Raw genomic sequence first — 23,756 nt, 5'->3', positions numbered from 1 at the left:
GCCGTGATCCCCTAAGCCTGCACGTTCTGCAAATGACTTTTAATTGTATTAGGGGCAGCTGTGACACGGGGCTGTGACGCAGAGGGATTTTGCGGAGGAGCGAGCGGAGGCTGCAGTCTGCAGTAAGCCTTGCCCCTGGCTCATCTCACAGGGTTGTGCTGGGGCCTGATAGCGCAGCAGAGTAGCGAGGGAGAGGGGGATTGGGAGCGTCTTAAGCGGCTAATCTGTTTGTGTGTTTGCTGAGGTTGGATTGAGCCGTAATGAGGACTTCAGTATCTGAATATGCCAGGCGTTCGGGATAAAGAAACAGGAGAGGAGGGGGTTGAGAGGGTGGGGGGGTGAGTGCAGGGAAGGAAGCAAGGGAAGAAGTAAAATAGGTAGGAAAGAGAAAAGAAGGGATAAAAAGAGCAGAGCTAAAGACAGACTTTGCCACATTGCAAGGAATGATGTGTTTGTGAGGCTTTGATGCACCTGTGTTGTGTTATAATTGTGCACATGGTAAGAACTGCTTGTGGGTAGCTTTGTTTCACTATCAGTGCAGATGTGCAGCCATGGCGCTAAGTAATTGGTCCTACAGAGCTTCTCTGAAGATCTCTGGAGCTGTGATGACAAAGCTGCTTTGTTGGAGCTACTGTACTCCTCAGATCTGGATTTATTGTGGTTGCAGTGTTGCTTTTGGAGGGAGGACAAACTGAACACAATGTTGCTCCCTCTTTTGCTTCATAGTCTTTTGAAATCTGTTGATCTGTGCTTTGAAAAACCCCATAAGCTCTCAAAGCCATAAACAGCCATGCAAGCCTTTGTGGAAAAGGGGGATTTTCAACAGGTTTATCATACTGAGGAAACACAGATTCATCTTGGCATTATCTAAATGAGGAGACAAGTTTATGGGTCCTGAAGTACGGCGATTTATTTGTCTAGTTGAAATATTTGTTATGAGTTAGACTCATATGTAGGAGGAGGTGTGTTGGAATGACGGAGCAGAGCCGGATGCAGATTCAGCATTCTCCTGGTGCCTGAGGAGAGGGATGAGGAGCAGGGATGATGAGTAGCTGCATGAACAAAGATGGTAAAGTGGGTGGGCTGTCAGGCCCACAACCGTTTTTGAACATCACAATCCTTTTTGCTGGTTTATCAGCAGCCGACACACATCCAGACGATGGAAGAGATGAGAATGTAAGCGCCGCATCCTCAGATAACCGATGCTGCGACACAAAAAGAAACAAGAGAAAGAAAATGTAATGTTTCAGAGAGAAATGATTCGGACAAAACAGGGAAAGAACAAAAAGGTGAAGAAATAAAAAGACTGCTGAAGAGGGCAAAGTTCTAACAGGAAGAGCATAAAAGATGGCAACTCAAGAGATAAAGTCCTCCATGTGACCAGTCTGAGTTTGAAAGTTTTGGTTTTTGTTCATGCAAGTTATTACTGACTAAATGTCAACGCTGCCTCTGCTCTTCCCCTTTTGTCCTGTCTTCTTTAATAGTCAGTGTTTGTGTCTGAGGGGGGCTTTAAAAAAAATGTAAAAATGAAGTAAAGGACTGAATCTGTTTGTGCTCGTGAGAGAGAAAGAGTGTCTGGATGTGCAGATAGATCATAGAATGCATTGCAGAGCCTTTTTCTGTGGCTGGTTCTGTGGATTCAGAAGAAAAGGGGGAGTTCATTTCAGTGCTTAAGAGTGTGTGTGTGTGCTGGCCGTCGATAGGAGCGCAGCGGCTCATGGTGGTGCAGCTGCAGAGGCCTGATAGCTGATATCTGATTGTGAGCGTGCCGTCTCCCTCTAAGGCTCGCTCAGGAGAGAATGGAACGGAAGATCAAGGATGACAGCGAAAAAATGGCATTTTATCTGAAAATAGTTCAAAGTTTATAAATAAAATAAAGCTTTTCACAGCGACTGGGAGAAGGAGATAAAACACCAGCTCGCTCCAGCTTCAGCAGCCTGCTTGCCCCGGCCGTGTCCTATCCCCACTTCCTCTCCTCCTTTTCCCTTTTCCTCCCAAAAAACCTCATTTAGGAAGGAAAGGCATTTTGGAGTTTTGATTGTAAAGCTGCATGCAGAGATTAGAGAATAAATTGAAGAAATGCATCTCTTCTCCTTCATGTATATACTGGCAACCACACATGGAAGCAACATCTCACACCTATGTATTAATGTCATGTTACTTCAGCTCCTTCTTGATTTCAGACTTAAGTCATCAGGTGTAAATTTAAAAACTCGTGGCAGAGTTGAACCACATTGATGGTTGGTGCCGGTACAGCATGAGAGATGTTTTTGTAAAGAGAGGAGGTGTGGTTGGCCTTCATCTTTTAAAACTTACAACCCCAAATATGAAAAAGTTGTGACCTTGTGTAAAATGTAAACAAAAACATCATTGCAACTCTCATAAACCCATATTTTATTCACAATGGATCATGGCAAACATATCAAAGAAAGAAATTGTATTTTTTTAATTAAAAAAAAGGGAATTTTGAATTTTATGGCAGAAACACGTCTCAAAAAAGTTGCGTCAGGGTCATGTTTCCGCTTTGAAGCCTCCCTGAGGAGAGCAGCTGCTGGAGGTTTTGGAGGGAATGTTGTCCCATTCTTGTTTGATGCAGGACTCTGGCTGTTCAGCAGTCCTGGGTGGTCTTTGTTAAAGGTTGAGCTGGATAGGAGCGCATGCTGTTCTAAATCCTGCTTCGGTGTTGCTCCAGATGTGTAAGCTGCCCATATGAGAGGCACTAATGCACCCCCATACCATCAGAGAGGCAGGCCTTTGAACTAAGAGCTGGTAACAGGTTGGATGGTCCTTCTCCTTTTAAGTATGGAGGGCATGATATCCATGGGTTCCCAAAAAAAATTTTAAACTTTTTTTTTTCTTTTTGAATTTTTTATTTGTCTGACCACAGAACAGTTCTTGTCTTTGCCTCAGCCCATTTTAAATGAGCTTTGGCCCATAGAAGGAGGTGGCATTTCTGAATGGTGTTCACATCTGGCTTCTTCTTTGCCTGATAGAGCTTTAAGCAGCGTTTGTGGACAGCATGGTGAACTGTGTTTACAGACCGTGGTGTACAGAAGTGTTCCTTAGCCCATGCGTCATATTCATAACAGAATCAGACAAATATTGACTTTTAAACAATATTTTCACAGTTTTTTTCTTTGCATGAATTTGCCATTTCCTCACCCTTACACAGGTGAGTCTGCAGCCTGCTAATGTCATGGACCTGTTCACCACCAGTCTGGCGCTGGCTGGCATCGACCCTCCCGATGACCGGATCCTGGATGGACTCGATCTGACGCCAGTCTTGTTAAACTTGTCTGAAAAACTTGAAAACAGGTGAATAAAAACACCAGTTCCACTTTTTGTCCTTAGTTAACTTCCTCCTTCTCCTCCTGGAGGTTGGATTCCCAGCATCTCTGACTGGCCGCTGCCTTATAAACCCTCCAAAGGCTGATACCCAGGAGGGATCCTTATGAGATTTCTTCACTGCCTCAGCTGGCTCCTCTTCATGTACAGAAACATCGGGATTACTAGTGATCCTCAGGGTGATGTTGTCTGAGGCAAATTGCTCCTGGCAGGATGTACAATGGCAAACAGGTCCAATTGAAGGTGGAGAACTGTTGTATGCTCTAATCAATAAGTACATAAAGCTCATCGTGTACTAAAAAGCACTAAAAGAAATGTTTGATTTGAGACCCACAGTCAAGTAATTCAAGAAGTAAATGTAGCAGTTATGTTTTATATTTTTCAGTTGAATTATCTCACCAATAAAGATGACTTTTTAACTGATCCTCGCTGCTTTTAGAAAATATACACTTTAGTTTTCCTCTATTATTCTAAAAAATGAGAGGTTTTTAGAGATATTTTTAACAATGGTTGACTGGATTACAATAAAACGTCTGCCTCAGAAGGATCTGTGTGTACCTCTGTACCTCAGCTTGGAAAAAGAGTTTAGTTCTGACCGGATTGATGAGCTAACAGCCCGTCTATGCGGGGCCAAAATTAGAGCAGATTGCTTCCGTCTTAAAACAACTCAATCTCAACAAATTAATTGCGGTTCATGTGAATTCTATTTTACGCATCTTCACACTTCTGGTGCAGCCTGGGGCCCATCTGGCAGGATATCAGAGTATTTCTGTCAGAATAACTGTATAATTGTATGACACGAAAGTGACAGCAGTGTAAAAGTATAAAAATTTCATTTGCATGAATCAGTATCCAGTACAGTCCGTCCAGGATTTTGCAAAATCTTTTTGGGATTGCTGCGGCCTCAAATGTCTGACTTTTCTCTAAATTACAATCAAAGTCAAGATGTTTTTTTATTTTTTAAACAAAGCTGTTTCAATGTCAAATTAAAGCCCAGATGTAATAAATAAAGTCAGTGAATTTGCTGAATATGAGGAGCTACAGGTTCTACGTAAACCAGCAGCTGATTTCTGTTTTTATGTTTTCTTACACATTTATTTTGTCAGCTATAGTGATGTAATAAACTTATACTGCTATAACAGGTTGTCTCTGATTTAAGGTGACAATTCTTTTGTCAGCAAACTCTTTTTTTATCCATTTAAGAGGGGAATTCTTCTTTTGCCACTTGTCATGACTTCTAGTTGGCTCATAGAGCGGCTGACTGAGGAGGAATGAGTCCAGCCGTCCTCAGACATGTTTGTCTGCTTTACCACTTTCATGTAAATTGACCTGCACATTTTAGCTGTAATATTTGATAGCAAATATGATTTTCTGGCATCGGATAATGTTATACATTGAAGGCTTGGATTCCAGAAAGTGAGAATGGGCAGGTTTTTGTAACAACAGGTTTTATTTACAATAACATCAACCTGCTTTGGGTTTAGCTCTGCTTGGTCTTGTCAATCCAGTCAGAACTAATCTGTATTTCTCCAAATTTAAGTCATTCAAAGAGCTTTCTGCAACAGGTAAGATAATTATTTATAACCTTTCCACAGAATTCCACTTCAAAAAACTTCTGATTTATTCCTTTAAATGTTCCCTGATATTTTACTGATAATGTGCCATCATCAAGTCTAGTTTTTTAAATTTTGTCCCAACAGTTACATTTTAGACTAAATACAGATACAAATGATGTCATCCTTAACAACCTGATCTATCAGTGATGATTTATGTCAGCAAAGAAAAGAAAACACAATGATGTGAGGTCATTAATTAGATGAGGAAATAAAATATACTCGTGCCAAAAGAAAAGCTTTTTTGTGTCAAGTTTGGTTTAAGTATAATTGCAACATATCTGATCATTTTTCTTTTCTGAACAGACCAACATTTTACTATCGTGGCAACGAGCTGATGGCTGTGAGGGTTGGTCCGTACAAGGCACACTACTGGACCTGGAGCAACTCATGGGAGGAGTTAAAAAGCGTAAGACTCCATTTTAATGCCTCGGCTTTGTCCCGTCTCTGTTTCCTCAGCGCTTGATTTACTCTGCCACTTTGTACCCGTTTGTCTTTCCTAATCTCACCGAAACACACAAACACTTTGGCTGTTGTTTGTGTTATCTTCACATTGGCTCATCAATTGACTGCTGCGTACATCAGAGTGGAATGAATATTAATGAAGGACCCCCACATGTGTGAACTTGCATCATTCATCAACCAGTTGATTTGTTTGTTCAAACTCGGGTGGCAAATTTTCCTCCCTCAGCTATTTGCATATCATCATGGGGGCCTGTTCTTCTGGGTCGGAGTTCCATCCACTCGGTGAAGGCCTTGTCCAGAAGGGAACCTTTTTTTTCCTAAAAACAATCTTTTTTTGTTGTTGCTTCTTAAAATGTTCACATAGACCAGGGGTGTCCAATCCTGGTCCTCGAGGGCCACCATCCTGCATGTTTTCCTTGTTTCCCTGCTCCAACACGCCTGATTCAGTGGTTTAATTCCCTCTTCGTGTTCTGCAGAAGCCTGTTTATCACCCATTGATTTAAATCAGGTGTGTTGGAGCAGAGGAACAAGTAAAACATGCAGGATGGTGGCCCTCGAGGACCAGGATTGGCCACCCCTGACATAGACACTACACTGTCTTTAGTCATGTTTTCATCTACACAGGAAGAGGAAATGACCGAACATGCTGTAGTAACTATGCCAGGCCTGTGTGTGGTGCTGTAACACTATCACTCAAATACACCAGAAACAGGAATCGAGACCTGCAGCATACACATAGACATGGATGACGAACACAGACACAAGAAGATTATCTTTTTTGTGGACTGATGACGAAGTGAAGCTTCTGCTTTGTGTCACATTAAACTTCTGCTGACGTTTGATGTTTAAAGCATATTAGAGTCTTTATACACAAGTGTCAGTCTTTAAAACTACAGTCCCTGACCCACTAATTACCTGATTAATTAGTGAGCACAGGTGAGACTGTAAACTAGGATTGTGTGCATTATATGACAAGGCGACAAAACTTTTGTCTTGCCAAAATCTGACCTTTTTGTGTTCATTAAAGGATCATTTTTTTCTGCAGTGAAGCAAATTTATTTCTGTAAATTAAACTTCATTTGGGAAGGTTTCAGGTTTCATATGAGTCATTTCTAAAACCAATGGATGAATTTAAAGTCAGGTTATAAGCTTTTGTTTCCACAACATGGAGAAGCGACAGAACTTCTGTCAGGGACTTTATTCCTGTTTCCCACACTTTTTAAATGAATTCTTTTTCTTCTTCAATGTTTGTTTTTTTGCATTGTTGACAAAAACTGTTTTGGCCTTTGAGTATTTGGTGAATAATAAGGACTTTTTGCTGTGCTCTTTTTAAGACAGTGATATTTATGATCAGCCTTGTCTGCTCATCGAAATAATACAGTAAGCAAATGTTTCGCTGCAGTTGAGAAACTTGTTAATTATTGTTACTGTCCATGCTTCTGTCACGTTAGGCAGGAGGCAGATCTATGACTTCATAGTTTTAAAGAAGTTGTGTTTAGGCCGTCCATACAAAATCATGAGAGTGGCATTTAAAAAAACGTTTCACCATTCTCAAAAAACACCATTTAGGTCCTTTTAAAACACTGTTTTGTGAACGAGAGGCTGAAAAACAAACAAAAAAAACGCGTTTATGCATTCACAAATACTATTAGTGAGTGGACAGGCCTGAAACGTATCAGAAGAAATGAGCAGCGAGCGAATATGATGGTTTTTGTCTCTTTCTGTCCATGAGAACATGTCCTCCTGTCCTGTCCTCCCTCCATGGTTATGCTTTTTCTGCCATCCAGTTTGTTTTATGCCCCATCGGTCGTTTAAATTGCTCTCTCCTTCAGGGCCGCTGAATCAATAGTAGCCTCCTTTATCAACTCATGTGAACTGAAGTGGAACTTCACAAATAATGGCGTCTGATTGCCTGTGAGTTGCCTATCGATTGCTGTGTGTGTGTGTGAACATGGAAGAAAGAGGAAAAAAAGCAAAATAGAAAAAATGCACAAAGACGTTTTGGTCTCCATACAGAGGAGTTTGTGTGTTTGTCTGCGCTTCATTGAGCGACTGTTGAATTTCTACAAAGGAAACTTAAATCTCCAGTTTGCTTTGTGTTTTTATGGTTGAATCTTTAAAATGTGAGTGTGTGTGTGTGTTCCCCACTGGATATTTTATAAGTATCCATCCAAGATGAATCTGAGGAGATGTGAGACGGTTAACCAAGATGGAGGGAGGAAACGGAAAAGTTTTGCTACTTGTATATTGAGTTTGTTTACCGTTTTGTGAATCATGGAACAATTTTACTTGTTTGAGCTGATATATTCTGTCAAAAAAACTGGTTTACAAATAAAAAGGAAACTATTTTTGAATACTTCAGTCATAATCTACATGAGTTTTTAATCAAGGCGAAGGCGGTGCCCATGGATCTGTCTGGTACCAAATATCTCATGAACCACTGACTGACTTTTAATAAAAATTGCAGAAAGTAATCACTAGATGTATTTCTACAACTGACTAACCTTTGGAGTCGATCCAATTCAAGATGGCCCTGACAGCCATCTGGTCCTAAAAACCACAAAAATAGCTAAAAAATAATGACCTAAACTTTGATCTGCTCGTATCTGAGAGTCACCCTCATCAAATATTCTGGTCCCAAACAGATCTTTGGTTAAAATTTGGCAATTAATTAATCAGAGTCATTGTTGTCTGGCTGTTAGCAACATATTTCATAAACCACTGGATGGATTTTAATGAAACTTTCATGAAATAATCGTTAAATGTGCATCTACAACTGATTAACCTAATTCAGATGGTCGCCACAGCTAACTGATCTTAGAAAATTACATGAATGCCTATAATTCAGTCAGTTTTTATATATATTGTACAAAAATTTAACATGGTAGTAGCTGAGAGTCATCGGCAACACGTACTCTGAGTGGGGCATCTTGCGAAATTGCGTCAGAATGTGCAAAATATTATTCTCAATGTTTGCTCAAAATCGCTCCAACTCAACATTTTTTAGCATAAAATGATCTTAGACTGAAACTCTATGCATTCCTTCACGCAATACTGGATGCCAAGTATCATCTTTTCCAAAATTCCCTTCATCACTACAGATGGTTCTGCATCTTATCTCGTCCCGACTGCTGAGCCTCGGTTTGAAAGCAGCCTCTCTGTATCTGTAATGTTAAAGTCATGTGAGATACGGAGTTCTCGCTGTAATATCTTCAGCACAAGAGACAGAGTCCAGGAGATACACAGAGCCGTCTTTTCATGCCTCTCCTCTGAGATGATATGTTTTTTTTTTTTCATTCTTTTCTGCATTTCCAAGCTATTGGCTTCAAAAGATACAAGACAAGTCTGGATCAGTGTGGAGGAGGGGGGGGTGTTTCAGTCCTCACTTTCGCCCTCTTTCGTTCCTCTATATGTATCCTGAGGTGCTCCAATGAGTGATCCCAGAGGGGGGGGGAGCTACAGTACCTTACAGATGAATGCCTTTTCAATATTAGCTTTGCTCATCAGAAAGTGTGTGTTTGTGTACGTGTGTTCAAACGCCGGGGGGTGGAGGGGTGGGTGCTCCCCGGGGGGTCCTGGAGGAGAGAGTGTGACTCAATCAGGCTGCGATTACTGCCAGCCTCCTGAGAAAAGAGTCAGGGGAGCAAAGAGATGAAGAAGAAGCAGGAAAAGTCCTCTTCTCTCAGTAGCTCCATGAATAATACAATAGATTGGAGGACAATGTTGGGTGTAGACCGTATGTAGACGGCCTATACCCAACATATAGACCATATATAGACATGTAAATAACTTATAGACCATATATAGACATGTAAAGATGTATAAATTTATATAGACAACAATTAAACCAAAAACATGTAAACCATATAAAGACTATATATAGATGTGTAAATATAATGGATATAGAAAACATTTAGACCATATATAGCCATGCAAACAACATATAGACCATATAAAGACATAAAAATATGAACAGATTTATGATGAATCGTTTATTTGATAGGGACAGATGAAAGTAAAATAGATCAGGACAATCAGATGCCTGCATCACAGTGTTTATAGCCTTGGCTTATATGCAGCATATAGACCATTTAGAGCCATTTACTGTAATTATAGACAGGTATAGACAACATATTGACCATGTAACAGTGAGAGGTCAGCTCAGGGTAGCAGGTGTAGAAAAGCAGGTTTCTAAATATGCTAAGCTTAAAGTTATTTTTTAGAAAATAAAATAAAAAGCCTGGTTTTCCTTGAAGGAATGCACTTGGAGCATGTGTTGTAAATGACTCTCAGCTATGACCACGCTTAATTTTAGCACAATATCTGTAAAATTGGCTGAGTTATCACCATTTTTGTCTTTGCTAAGATCAGTTGGCAGTGGCAGCCATCTTGATCTGTACATCCAGTGGTTCATGAGATATTTTGCTCACAGACAAAAATGGGCAAAAACTCTTTAACTCACCTTTGCATTCACTAGCAGGTGATAACGATCAAATATAAACCACTGAAAATGGCAAAATGCTGTATTTTTAGTTCAGTTTCTTTTAGTTCTTGTGTTCGTGTTGCACAAAGTTAAAACTAATATTCTTTTCTCCTGCCTGCAGGACCGACCTCAGACTTTGTTCGGTTGCTCTTTAGATGCGGGCTGACCTTCGTTTTAAATTTATGAGACTTTTGTAGCCAAAAGGGGGCAGTTCTGCTCCTTCCTGTTGGAGATTTTTCTTATCCCAGAACACGCAGGGAAGGCAGTGACCTGGAACTTCCACAGATTTCTGGATGAGTGATAATCTGTGAGTTTAAAGAACACAAGCTGCGTCAGGCTTGTAAAATGACAGATAATTCAGGAACAAGGAGAGAATAAAAGGCATCTCTGATCTCTAGGGTTCATCATTTTTTACTCTTAAGTCATTTTCATTCATTTATGCACTTATTCTATCAATAATGTATGTGGCTTTCAAAACAATGGGTCTCGGTAGTTTGAACATATGCTTGTTGTGCTAAAATACTCACTTTTCATTCTTTTAAATGTGTCCTTTGCAACAAATCAAAGTCCTTAACTTGTCCCCTAAGGGCCAATTTCATGTTTTCTGTTAAAGGTACAGGAGCCGTTAAGAAACTTTGGATGTTAGTTGATTTAAAACAACAGCAGTTTGGTTTTGGCTCTACTCAGACAGACGTTATCTTGTCAAAGCAGTCAAAATTAGACTTTTTCTTCCCCAAATTGAGGTCGCTCAAAGAGCTATCTGTAACAGCTAAGATATTAATTGTTTTTAACTTTCTCACACTTCAAAAGATCTGTTTATCCAAGGCTGGTTTTGGAGGTCTAAGAAACTTATTGAACCTAATTGTACTTCAGTAGTAATTTTCATGTTCTAGTTTTAATAAATGACTAAAAGAAATGTGTGTTTTCTTTTCCAGGGTATAAATTTCTGTCCAGGTGAAGAGGTCCCTGGTGTGACAACTCATAATCAGACAGAGCACACGATGCAGCCGCTCATTTTCAACCTGGGCCGGGACCCTGGAGAAAAGTACCCACTCAAGTAAGATGCTTTGAAACTTCAACTTATCACCTGTAGGACAGCGTAGGAGAGGAGGCAGAGATGAGCAAAGAAGCATGGAATTAAAGAGCCGTGGAAAAGGGTAGAAATAAAAATGAAAGGAGCGCGGTTTGTCTGTTGTGCAAAATGTGTGTAAGATCAATGTGGATTTAGCGGCATGGAAAAGAAGGTGGCGGATTGATCCACTCAGCCAGAGCGCGCATGATTACACCCTCCTCTTTGTGATTGCAAACAGCTTCTTAAAGATTGCTATCTGGCCATCAAGCCTCCTCCGGAGGACGGCTTGCAGGTTAAAATTGCAAGATGAATTGTTCAGGTCTAAATTGAGAGTAAGTGCTGTTTAATGTGTTGTGTGTGTGTCTGCCTCAGCTGCAAGGAGAGTTAAGAATTGCAGAGAGGAGAGTGAAGCAGTAGGAAACACAAACAGCCAGAGATGCACTGAAACTATTATTAAATTAAAAACTTAGCATTCCTGAGGTAATACATATCATCCGCCACCTTTCACTCCAGAGTTTTAGACTATCATTGTCTCATGTTGAGAAATGACAGAGTTATAGCTGTTTTGGTCGAACCTTCAGCAGTGGGTGTTAATAAAAGTGTAAAGAAAGAAGAGCATATTTTTTTACCATGTACTCTCAGTGCAGTCTATTACCAAGATCTTAAAAAAGGCACAGCCTGAGACCATGACTAATATATTAAGATAATCCCAGAACACTTTGATGAGAGAATATTCTTTTTATGCTTTCTGGCTCCCTCCCAGCAGAAAACCTCCTACACTGACCTTTCTCTTCTGACGTTCTGCCTTTCACATTCCTGCCATGGCCTCATCTGCTCCTTTGCTACAAGCTCGAGCTCCTTTTAGCTCCGCAGCGAGATTGGATGATAAAACATTAATGTTGTTTTTCACTTTAGCCCATCTTTTAACCTTGCTATTTACTTGGAAGTATAAAAAAAGATAAATGCAACAACAACAACAAAAATGCATGAACCAATCAGTCTGCAGCCATGTGTTGTGCTGGATGCAAAATGTACACACACACACACACACACACACATTTTGTCTCCTCTTTTATGTCTTCCTCTCTGTTTAGTCGGCTCAGTTTTAGAAGGTAACGCCCCTTTCCTCTAACTTTTGTCTAATTTTCCCAGGTTACATCTTCTCTCAGTTGATGTCCCTGTGCATCTTTGGGGACCGTCTCCACCCCCTCCCTATTTAAGCCTCGTAGTGTGTGTGTGTGTGTTTTGTCCGTGCGCTCTAAGGTCCCCCAGCTGGACTGTTTGCCTGGCCATCATTAATCTCTGTCACCACCTAAAGAGCCACTTAAGATGATGTAGGACCTGTCTGCACGCATACCTTCACTACTGTCGGAGGCTGTGATACAGCCGAGAACACACACAAACACAGTCCCCAGTCAGGCCAAGTTAACCAAAAAAAGTAGCCTTTGTCGTGATTATGCAATCTACAAGGCCATTCTTTTTAGATTCTTTTGTCATTTAAAGTGACAATTTAGATACTCTGACGTGAAGTTTTTTTTTTTGAAAACTCTTTAAATGGCCTCAGCGCCACTCCGAGGTCCAGCTTCTCTCAGGCTTACAGTTGATTCACGTGCAGAAATAAAAGCGCACGCACTTCAGTTCAAGGACACACCAATTTCACAGACATTGGTGTGGCGCATATTCAGAGCGCTGTTCATCGGGCAACTTCCATGCTGCTGGAGTCAACAGTGTCTGTTAGCATGAACCACTTGACAGATTTTCATGAAACTTTCAGAGAGTAACGATTGGATGTGCATCTACAACCGACTGACATTTGGAGTCAGCTCATTTCAAGATGGTCGCCACATCTAATCTACCTTTGCTAACACAAAAATGTCGATAACTTACTTAAAATTACATACAACTCTTTGATGAAAGGTGGCAGGTGATGTGCATTCCTTCAAGGAACGCAAGGCCTTTAAAAATAAAATATTTGAGACTCGTTGGTTTTGGCCTCGCTCGGACTAGCCTTTAGCTCGTTGGTCTGGTCAGAAATAAACTTCCTACAACAGGTAAGATATTTTCGGTTCATAGTCTTTTCCCAGAACCCCCCTTTAAAACGTCTGAACTGCTCCTGTGTTGTTGATACAGTGCTCCATCTGCTCAGGACGGAGAGCAGACACCAACCAGGTCTAACTCAGTGAAGTAGCTGCATATTTTCTGTGAGATTAACACATCCCACTTTTCACACCACCCACCCCAGCTCACGTCCCCAGAGCCCCCCACCCCACCCCACCCACGGCTCAGTCGCGGCCCTGCCACCGCAGGCAGCCCCGCGCGTTCTGGCCTCATCTGCTGCCTGCCACCAACCTCTTGTGTCTCCAATCAATAGTCCTCACTGAAGTGCTCAATTTCCACCGAGGTGGAGGGAAGGGAGCGGGGGTGGGCAGGACAGATGTATTTGATTGTCTCCTCAATTCCCCCACCTTCTGCTACTGTGTGGTTGTTTGGAAATGTGTGTGTGTATGTGTGTGTTCTAGCAATAGTGTTATGAATCAGTAATCAGAGCGGTGACACACCTGAGCAATGCCCCCATCCCCCTTGGGTGCCATACATTATAAATCAAAAGACTGCATTTGCATAGAGCCTGCTTATTATTCCAGATTTTGCCTTGACACAAGTAAGCTAAGGGTTATAATCATGATAATGAGCTGTGCTGACTGTGAGCTTTTCATTAGTTGGATGCAGAGGGTGAGGGGGGGGGCAACAAAACAAATGATATTATTAGTTTTTGATTTAGAGGTTTTGCACTGTGACAAAACAACAAGAAACTATGTTTTGTGCAGCGTACCCAGTGTATATCTGTAAAAACAAACTGTTGAAATTAAATTAATAAAATAGGTGTAACAATTTGCATTTACTTTATTTGGCTGAATTATAACCAGATAACCAAATTTTGAGTTAAAAAAATCATAAATGTAAAAGCTAAGTCACATTTCTTCACCCAAATGTTTACAAACTGTTTAATTTTGGCTGTTTTTTTACCATTTTTATTAAGTTCAATTAGATAAATTCTGACTAATTTATTTTTTCAAAGAATTTACCAGCTTCATTTATTTAAATAATTCGGTAAATTTGAACTTGTTTATACTTGGTATCACTCAGCTACTACAGTTAAATTCAAACCAATTAAATATATATATATATATATATATAGCTGTTGATGTTGGTTTGTGATCGGTAGATAAATTTGACTAATGCTAAACTAGCCACGTGTTACATAATCACTTCACCGAGTCATCAGATGTAAAGGAAATAAAAACTTTTTACACTAACAGAACCTTCTCGACTACAAACTACATTCACTAACTGTAATACTAAAAAACACATTACTGAGAAAGAGGCAAAAGCCTTTTTCAGGCTTATCAAACGAGTTTTTCCTTAAAAACAAAATGCCGATGTGACAGAATACTACGCTTACGGTGTTTGATTAAAAAAACAGCAACAAACTAAACAGTGTTATGCAAAAACGTAGAAGTTTAATATTAGCTAATGAAGCATTCTTTTCACTGTTTTGAGAAAGAGTTCTTTATTAAGTCTGGAAAATGATTTTTTTTAAAAACTGGCTAGCCATTAGCCTAGCCTGGACAAAGACTTTTGCCTCATTCTAAATACACTGTGCTCCATGACTGATGTCCCAGCTGATTAGGTGCTAACGATCAATAACTATCTGACAAAACGTCACGTCAACGATCACTTAACTATTGCTTTAAATAGTCTTCATGGGTAATATTTAATATTGTTCAAAATCCCTTTTTACAGTGCACTTCTTGTGTGCAGAAACTGAGCATAAATCTCCCTCACATGTACTTCATTTGCTGCTTCAAAAAAACAAAAAAAAATCTCCACAATCAGTGGCGAGCACATAAAATATCTCTTTTGCTGATCAAGATGTGGCGAAAGCAGAGTTTGTGATTTGCAGATAGGTGAAGCATTTTCATCTGAATGTTTGATTTTTTATTTTTTTTCCTTTTTAACCAGTCTGGGTCCCCCCCCCCCCGTTATCAGCCGTGGATCAGAATGCAGCGTGACGAATGTGGCGCGCAAGGAGAGAGACTAATTGCAGTCAGAGCGCACAACCAGCCAAGTAATTGTAGGCAAAGTAAAGAGAGAGTTTCGGGGAAAAGGAGCAGGTGTTTGCTGATGGAGGAAGCCTTGCTGCCCTGTGGGAGATCTAAGAGGGAGGGTAGGTGTGAGCTGGACAGGGCCCGGGGTTATTACTCTAATTGACACTTCACCTCACACACATGCACATGTTCCCCGGGGGCCAATCAGAGGGTTGGCTTTGCAGTGGAGGGATGGATGGAAGGCTGGCACAGGTGCTGCCGGCGAATGTATCAGGGGTGTAATTGCACTGCTGATATTTGTCTATCCCTGTGTCACGCCACCAGACGCCCACTCCCCCCACCCCACCCCACAAACACACACACACACACACAGCCCATTAACCCTACAGGTCCTATTGAGAGCAGCGTTCCTTTGAAAGCCTTCAGGGCCCCTGTGTTTTACACTCTGAATATAATAATGCACAGAGGTGCTCGGCTCACTGGTGTCCAACTGCAGTAATTGAGAGACAGGGGAGGTGATGGGGGTTACATAGTTCATCCTGCGGAGTGTGTGTTACCAGAGGTGGCCAGAGTGTGTGTTTGTGCGTTCATGTTTCAGTTCTGTGGTCACACTGTCCCCCCACGCTGACACAAACAGTAAAGCTTGTTAACGAATCAACTTAAATGTTAAATGATTATTGGATTAAAGGTGGAAAAAGTAAAGTTTAGGCAGAACTGTAAAATCTTGAGTCAGTTCTTCAAATTTTCAAGTTTTATTTCCAAAGAGCCAGACTTTTTTGTAATCTTTAAAAGTGTGTTTCTGAAGGTCTTTCAGAGCTTTTCTTTGGACTTTTGTTGCTTTTTCACTAATACGGATGTTCACCGAACTCTGACCGTTTAAGTCCTAAAAATCAGTGATCGTCAAATGGTGGACCACGGGCCATAACCAGCCTGCGTGGGGGCCACTTCCGGCCCACAGGGAAGGTGACTGAATGATGAAAACAATGTGAAAAAGCCGTATTATTCAATTCATTTTGCATGTATTTCTTTTTTGTAATCAACCCAAAAACTTCAGAGATAACAAAACAAAAATTGAAATAATTTTATAACGTCGTGTTAACCTGGATCCTCCTGAGACTTCATTAGTCTGACGGCTTATTTATGACAAACACTCAGATGCAGAACCACAACCTTCTCCACTCTGTATGTTCATGTGCCACTGCTTCTTCCTTTAATTGGGTTTTCTTTTAATTGCAATTAGGAGAAGATAAAATGTTATTCTGTGTTTTAACAATATATTGCTGCTTCTGGTGCTTGAATGTGTGGATTAATGATGTTGAACACAAACCCATGACACTTTGTCAACAACTTTTTGTTATTTTGCTTTAACTGTTCTGTGGATTTGTAACACTTTTTATAAGAATGGTCACAGAACGGACAACTTAGCAAAGATTTCAAATCAAATCTTTAGGGACTTTGTTACCAGCAGCCTGTAATAAAAACACAATTTGATCCCATTCATTTGGCTGAATTATGAAAAATATTAAAAGTTTTTAACAACTATGTGATTCCCAAAGAGCTGAAAACTTTACATACAGCAGATGATCAGCTGAAGGATGAGGCTTGTTTCAGGTGTTTGAAAGATTTTTCTATATTTCTTTAAGACATTCAGAAACTGTTCATCTTCTATAAAGAGTCTTTTAAACTTGACACTTCTTCTTTGTCCTCCAGTTATCCTCTTTCCTCATTTTATGAGCACACACCGCACAATAAGTTATATTCAGGTTCAAAAACTGGACGGAAGATGAGTGAAAAGCAGACAAAGTTTATAAAAATAATAATAAAAACTTTGAAGACCCAAAGAAAGCCGGAAGAGCTGATGACCAAGACTAATTTAAAAGTTTATTAGAAAATCTGCCTCTTTGGAAACAAAAGGTAAATAAACTGGAAGTGGTTTAAAACACTTTTAGCAGTCTGCACACATTTTCTTACTGTTTCGCTAAAAAATGTCATAGTTTGAAGTAAAACGTTTCAGTTAAAATAATAAAAAACTGCTTCACAACCAACTGATCATTTAAAGCACAGATAACCACTGACTTTCTGTCATGTGAGGATTTGTTCTCTGTTCTTCTTATAGTTTAATTTCACGTCAGCAATCTTTGAGTTTTGGATTCAAGTTGAGAAACAAAACACAAAAGTGTCAAATGGGGTTGTGGGGAACGGAAATACGGATTTTTCTGATTTTGATCTGTCATAGACATATAAAGAAATGCTGTTAAACCACCTGAATCCAGCTGATGATTAGGACTGTGTGTGTTTGCAGCGTTTTGTCAAAGGAGTACCAGGAGACTCTGAGGAGGATCTCTCCAGTTGTTCAGGAGCATCAGAAGACTCTGACTCCTGGCATGCCTCAGCTCAACATGTGTGACCTGGCAGTGATGGTGAGATCCGTGGCACTCAGACAAATAAATAATGAACTTTTAGAATGTTATAAAATAATCAGATAAGATAAGAGGTCTGGGAAAATAGTTAATTAAAGAATCTGTAGGTTTAATTTGGCTCGTTAGGCTTCATAGTGTTCATTCAGTCACACTTCACATAAACTGATATATTATAAACACTGACCAGACTTATTTGAAAGAATAGAACTGGTGTTTGAATAAAAAAAGAATAAAAGCAGCTTTGTCATGTTTGATGGCTTCATCAGGTCAAGCTGAGCCTTTTCTCTGGTTCAGCATCAGTGTTTCTGAGATGAATTTGGTTTTAGGATTGTTTCAAGTCACTGATGTGACCTGTGTCTGCTTTTCCTGCCAGAGAAGCCCTCCAACACATTTACTCTTCAATCATTTGTGTTATAACACTGCCACCTGGTGGTCAATAAGAGAAACAGTTTTATGTGGGGTAATGCAACTTTAAAACATAATTCCTCCTTTGTCAACTAAATACTGTAGATTTATTTAAAATCATAATAATAAAGTTAATATTTTTCATCTCATCAGTATGCATTTATACAAAGAAAATATAGTTTTTTAGCATTTTGACAGTCTAAATTCTTTAATCTTTTTATGAAAAAATAGCAAAAACTGAGCCTTTTTTGTAGATTTTCTTACTAAAATCTTATAAATAAAATGTTATTTTTGCATTAAAGTTTGTGTATTGACCACTCTAAAATAACACACTTATTTAATAAATAAGTGCTGTTAAATATAATAAATTAAACTGTAATGAGATTGTGATGTTATATAGTAATATGCAACACTTTAGTATTTCAGGTAAACACAAACATGATGAGTTAACAGAATTTACTTACAGGTTAAAGATGAATGCTAAGCTAAAGGAAGAGACTTGGATCAGAACCAGGCCCAGATAAAATAAAGGACACGGCAGGAAACCGTAACCCGCCCTAAAGCCCCCGTGGCTCAAGGCAGGAAACAAAACTGATGAGGTTCTTTCCCCAAACATGACTGAACTAAACTAAAAAAAGAAACATCCTCTTCTATTTAAATTATGTATTTTTATGTTTTTAGATTGGTTTTGTGAACGGTGCTGCCTGCTGTGTTTTGCAGAACTGGGCTCCTGCAGGTTGTGAGAAGTTAGGAAAGTGTCTGCAGCCGCCCGAGTCCAAACCCTGGAAGTGCTCCTGGCCTCACTGAGCGCAAACGGAGGGAACACAACCTGAAGACGAACAACAACCAAGCCTTTTCATTTAAAGCATTTAAAAATACGATTAAAGGCAGTATTAAAGAAAAGAACATGGAATAAAATCAGGGGAAATTTAGGGTTACAAAACATTAAATCACAACAGGATTTTACGGTGTAGGTCAAAACAGGGAAATTTATTTATTTAGACTGATTGAAACTTGATTCATTCTGTGGATTTTGTTCTGTAACAGTTGTTCTGTTGATGTGGTTAATTTGAGTTTAATTCTGCTGTAAAATGTCTGTTTTATAAACTGTGAAATGAAGCCACAAACAAACAACAGGTGGAAGTTTTCTGATAGTTTCCTGGGACATGATAGATGATTTAATGGTGATAAACTTTCAGGTTGATTGATTGTAGCTGCAAGCTTTTCTGTGCCAACATGAAAAAGGGCTTTTTTTATATTGTTTTATATTCAATTTTCAAAACAAAATGCCCTGGTTGCATAAAAATATTTATCAAGTTGTTTAAGAAACATTTTTATTATTTCTGTGCAGCCCGATACCAAATGATCCCTGAACTGGTACCGATGGTTGAGGACCTGCTCTTTTGAAAATGTTTTAACTGTATTAGTTTAATCTGAGGTAAATCACATTAATTAAACCTTTAAAATAATCATTTTAATTGAGAAAAGCCATCAAAGTGTATTTAAACCAGAAGCTCCTGTTGAAATACAGTTTGTTCAGATACTCTGATCTGATTTTTTAAACCTTTAATGTCTTATTTTCCAAGATAGTTAAATAAATGAAGACTTTTCCTAATAAAGATGATGTTGTAGAATCATTTAGCTTCCTCCGGCTGCAGGTTCGAGCTCAGGTTGCGTCAGAAAGGACATTTGGCAAAAAGCAATTGCCAAATCTGTGGTGAACCCTGAAGAGGAGAGCAGCTGAAAGAAAAACAACAATCTGTGGGATCATTTAGGACAGTTAAAACCTGGTGTTGTTTAATTTTATTCTGAATTCTGAAAGATCAAAGTCTTACCCTTATTCATCTACCCTACATCCCCTCAGAGCACAGAGAAAACAGGATGTTCAGGGCTTTTCTTCTTCGTCTTGTGTGTGTTTTTTTTGCTTTGGATAAGCAAGATTTAAACTTTTTAACTCTTCTGTGACGAACATTAACAGCAAATAAAAGTTCATTGCACTAAATTGCAATAAACATATAAAAAAGTATTTAGAGTTTCTGTTTCTGAGCTGGGTGAGTCTGAGCATTTTGTTTTTTAGGTTGCTGATAAAAGGTGAAGTAGCTGCTGATTTCATTTTTTTTTTGTCATTTCCTTTACAGCTCAGAGGAAGTTGCATGAGTCAGGAAACAGACCAAACGAGCTCTGTCTCTGTAAATGAAAGAACACCGTCATGTCAGAGGGCAACGAGAAGACAACACTGGACCTGGACACAGGTTTCCTCCGATCCAGGAGGGGGATTGTGAAAGTAGCAGAAACGGTGAGCTGGATTCACGCATCATCCTCACTTTGAACATTTGACATTTTTCCCGCAGACCTGAAACAGTTCAGATTTGCTGTAACTTCAGAAAGAGGAAGAGAAACAGGATGACCGGGCATCACAAGCTGGCTTACTCCAGCTAAAGCAGGTATCGAGTGATCAGCGTAAAGAGCATTTTAGAGGCTAAAAGAGTCATTTACCCACAGAGAAGTGGGAACTTCCTCCCTCTGTTTCTGCACAACCTGTCAGGCATGCAGGGTGGCAGAGAGTGAAACTAGATGTCAGCCTCTGCAGGGAGTTTAAGTGAAAGAACCATTTTATTTTCATGTTTTTGTTTCTACCTCAGGTGTCTCTGTTTGTTGCCTTTGTGTGTTTCGCTGTGGCATCGGCTCCGAAGTACATCACAGCCACGGTGTTGGAGTTTCTGGTCACGTCCCTCCTGCTGCTCCTGTACCTCCTGAGACTCAACAAGAAACTGACTTTCTTCTTTTGGCCTCTGGTTGTGAGTAATGATTCCCATCATGCATCATGTAAAGGAGCTAAAACTGTCTGAGGGCAATTCTAATATGTGCTTGTGCTGTTTATTTATTTCTCTCTTTAGGATGTTTTCAACTCGGTCTTTGCAGCAGTTTACCTGACTGTCCTGAGCCTGACGGTGTTGACGTCGTACACCTTCACGGGCTCGCTGGTTGGAGGGGTGAGAACGACGCGTTTTAAATCTACATTTGTCCTCTTTGTCCCGTGGGTCAAGTTCTGCACGCTGATTTAAGTTTTCCTCTTTTTGTATTTTCAATTGAAATAAAATTTTAGATGCTGTTTGTTTCATAAAACATTTGTTTTTGGTTCAAAATGATTAAAGCAATAGTTCAGATCTTTTGAAATGGGAAGGCTGTGAACAGTTAATACCTTTGAATTTGTTTATAATTCTTTTTTTTTAAATATTAGTGGAGGGGGCTGCATAGCATTAAAGCTGAGCTCACCTGGGATCATTGCTTCCACTTTATAATCCTTTCAAAATAAACTGCACCAGCAGAAAAACTCTTGGGTGCGCTGGATTTCATTTGTTTTTGTTTTGGAGGATGGGTGGAAGGTAGATCTTGTGTTGGAAAAAAAACAGCTTGTCTGGTCTAAAAAAACCAAAAATTTCATGATGGTTTCAATAATTTTTTATTTAGACTTCAAATATTGGAAAAGCTTTGCCCATTCCAAGTTTAAAGAAATAAATATTAAACCTGATTGGACTGATGAGCTAACAACTAGTCTGAGTACAAGACCGGTGCTCACATGGTTATTTACATAGATACCTGTGGTAATAGCAACAGCAGCAGCTAGCTGTAGCAGCCTCGTTGCATCCAGGGGCAATTCCACCATGAATATTATAATATTTCTGAATTAATATTTCTGAATAAATAACCCTCTGATGTGAACATTTTGAGACTGGAGTTTGGTTTGACTTGACTCAGACTAGCTGTTTGCTCACCTGTGGTCAGATTTAAACTCTTTTTCTCCAAACTGAGGATGTTCAAAGAGCTATCTGCAACAGGTAAGACATCATCTGTTCTTAACCTTTCTCCAGAACCCTGTCTCAAATTATCTGAACTACTCCTTTAAGTCTGTCAAACGCAGAAAACTCTTTAAGTCTTTCCAGTTCTCTTAAGGATTTTGACTTTTTTGTGTTAACTTCCCAAAGACTCACCTTAAACCTTCTGTACTCTAAATGTAACAACTTTAAATATTTAAGTAAAGGTAAAATGATCTGTTGTGTTAACGTTTAAAGTAAAACTGGCTGTAAGCTGTTCAGTGTGTTTCTTAACGCCAGCATGTGGTCTGTGTTTACAGGTAGTGTGTCTTCTGATGGTCGGGCTGCTGTTCGTGGACGGCTACATGCTCTTCAACAACATCACGTTCAACATGCAAAGAAGTCAAACACAAAATCAAGTTAATTAATGAACTAATTTAAAGGTACTCGTTGCAAAATATGAAATCAAACATAAAACAGATTACCCTGAACTCTATTAGATGGTGCAGTTTGAAAGAGTTTGCTTCAGCAGTTTTCCAGATGTATTGATATGCAATTGTGAAATGAGGGTATGCACTCAATGAAAACAAAGCACATGGCTGACTCTGCTTGAGTAGCATGATTGACCTACATTAGGCTGGCTGTAGTCTGTAACAAATATGGCCGAATAGGACAAGGCAGAAGACATTTAATCTGCTGCTAAACGTGAAAGAAAAGAGTAAAATGAGAAGAATAAAAATCTGAGATCCAGCCAGGCGGTGAAGTGCCGCGAAGACAGAGCTTGGCGTTCAGACACAAACTTCCTGCAGACCAGTAACTTTCAGACACTTTGGTTGTTTTTTAAAGGTAAACATGTGGTCACTAATCTTTATTTCGAAGTTTAATTGAGGAAAGTTTTGTTTTCTACCATATGAATGGTTTTTAAAGGACTACCTTAAATAAAAAAACAGCAGGAAAGAACCTGTTAATGAGTGTATAAACTAATAATTGTTTTATGTGCAGGATGTTTTGCACGTGTTAAAACGTTTCAATCAACTCAAACTGTTTTCTTCATGTTTCTGATTGTTGAAATGTCTCTGAACAGTCCTAATAAAGATGGGTTTAACTCCTGTCGCCATGAGCTGCTGATTTCCCCTGTTATATCCGGGCTGTGCCGCGTGCAGCTGTGGGCAGCGCGTTTCACATCTGGAGAAGCCAGATGTGGAGCTCGCGCTGCGTTTCCGCGCTGTCATTATTTCCGTTTCCACCTCCTGAAAACTTCACGCCTCCACACAGCCTCTCTTCCCCCCTCCCTCCTTGCTCTGGCTTGAACCCGCTGCTCGGAGCCGCTGCGCCAGGAGTTCGGACAGAGACGGAAACTGTTTGAGACGAACTCATGGGGGACATCGAGGCTCCCGACTCCAACGGGCCGCGCCAGTCCGCCCTGCTGTCCGTCCTTCCCAGCAGGGAGTTCGCCTCCTCCAGGAAAGGAATGCTGCTTCTTGCTGAAGTGGTAAGAAACGCGCAAAGGACTCCGATCGTGCAGGATGTAGTTTCGCGACTTTTACGCACGAATGCCAAAACCGCTGGGTCGCGTTTTTCTTTTATGGTTACAGCATTAATTAACATTTCTGTGTAATTTGAACAGTTTTATTCTACAAACTGAACGCAAACAGTTACGGATTGATAGCCTGCTTTGGATAAACCTCTGAAACTTCAAACATAGCTCCAAACTCCAAAAGCAAATGTTCGCAGCAGCTTTTCTTCTGTGTGGATCTGAACAAACCAGGAACTGATACAGTCTGATATGGAGTGGGGGCGTCGGGTGTGGTAGGGAGGAGGACGGGGGGTGGCGATGTGAGCAGCTTCAGTCACGTGACGCTCAGCTCTGGCTTCACTCTGCAGCCAGAAACTCTTCACTGCTCCTTCAGTGTCTGCAGTCTCCATCTGCAGCCTGAAACTCTTCACTGCTCCTTCAGTGTCTGCAGTCTCCATCTGCAGCCTGAACTCTTCACTGCTCCTTCAGTGTCTGCAGTCTCCATCTGCAGCCTGA

The 23,756-nt window shown here is 40.1% G+C and overlaps 3 protein-coding genes across 4 annotated transcripts in view; all 3 read left to right on the top strand.

Moving 5' to 3' along the window:
* The window catches only part of galns (galactosamine (N-acetyl)-6-sulfatase), a 30,265-nt gene extending 10,741 nt beyond the window's left edge, over positions 1-19,524 (top strand). For both annotated transcript variants that reach the window (XM_017404770.3, XM_025002875.2), the window contains 5 exons: positions 3,173-3,315; positions 5,265-5,367; positions 10,842-10,963; positions 17,387-17,504; positions 18,630-19,524. In XM_017404770.3, the coding sequence (XP_017260259.1) occupies positions 3,173-3,315; positions 5,265-5,367; positions 10,842-10,963; positions 17,387-17,504; positions 18,630-18,716 (573 nt within the window). In that variant the 3' untranslated portion in view covers positions 18,717-19,524. The remainder of the gene's footprint in view (positions 1-3,172; positions 3,316-5,264; positions 5,368-10,841; positions 10,964-17,386; positions 17,505-18,629) is intronic.
* Positions 19,525-19,873: 349 nt separating this feature from the next.
* On the top strand, positions 19,874-22,837 carry LOC108251320 (proteolipid protein 2). The gene is made up of 4 exons (XM_017441577.3): positions 19,874-20,205; positions 20,552-20,707; positions 20,807-20,902; positions 22,045-22,837. Exons 1-4 carry the CDS (start codon positions 20,119-20,121, stop codon positions 22,150-22,152), a joined length of 447 nt encoding a protein of 148 aa, XP_017297066.1. The 5' UTR covers positions 19,874-20,118; the 3' UTR covers positions 22,153-22,837.
* A 119-nt stretch (positions 22,838-22,956) lies between these two features.
* Positions 22,957-23,756, top strand: part of cmtm3 (CKLF-like MARVEL transmembrane domain containing 3) — an 11,208-nt gene continuing 10,408 nt past the window's right edge. Inside the window, exon 1 of the mRNA XM_017405011.3 lies at positions 22,957-23,216. Coding sequence (XP_017260500.1) covers positions 23,100-23,216 — 117 coding nt within the window. The 5' untranslated portion in view covers positions 22,957-23,099. The remainder of the gene's footprint in view (positions 23,217-23,756) is intronic.

The sequence above is a fragment of the Kryptolebias marmoratus genome, linkage group LG15 (assembly GCF_001649575.2).
Source record: "Kryptolebias marmoratus isolate JLee-2015 linkage group LG15, ASM164957v2, whole genome shotgun sequence".
NCBI lineage: Eukaryota > Metazoa > Chordata > Actinopteri > Cyprinodontiformes > Rivulidae > Kryptolebias > Kryptolebias marmoratus.
This window is presented reverse-complemented; position numbering and strand designations above follow the sequence as displayed.

Excerpts from the sequence above, each read along its gene's own strand:
- LOC108251320 (XM_017441577.3), top strand. The coding sequence starts at position 20,119 with ATGTCAGAGGGCAACGAGAAGACAACACTGGACCTGGACACAGGTTTC. Across the intron at positions 20,206-20,551 it reads TTGTGAAAGTAGCAGAAACG|GTGTCTCTGTTTGTTGCCTT; the intron begins GTGAGCTGGATT and ends TTTCTACCTCAG. Across the intron at positions 20,903-22,044 it reads CGGGCTCGCTGGTTGGAGGG|GTAGTGTGTCTTCTGATGGT; the intron begins GTGAGAACGACG and ends CTGTGTTTACAG.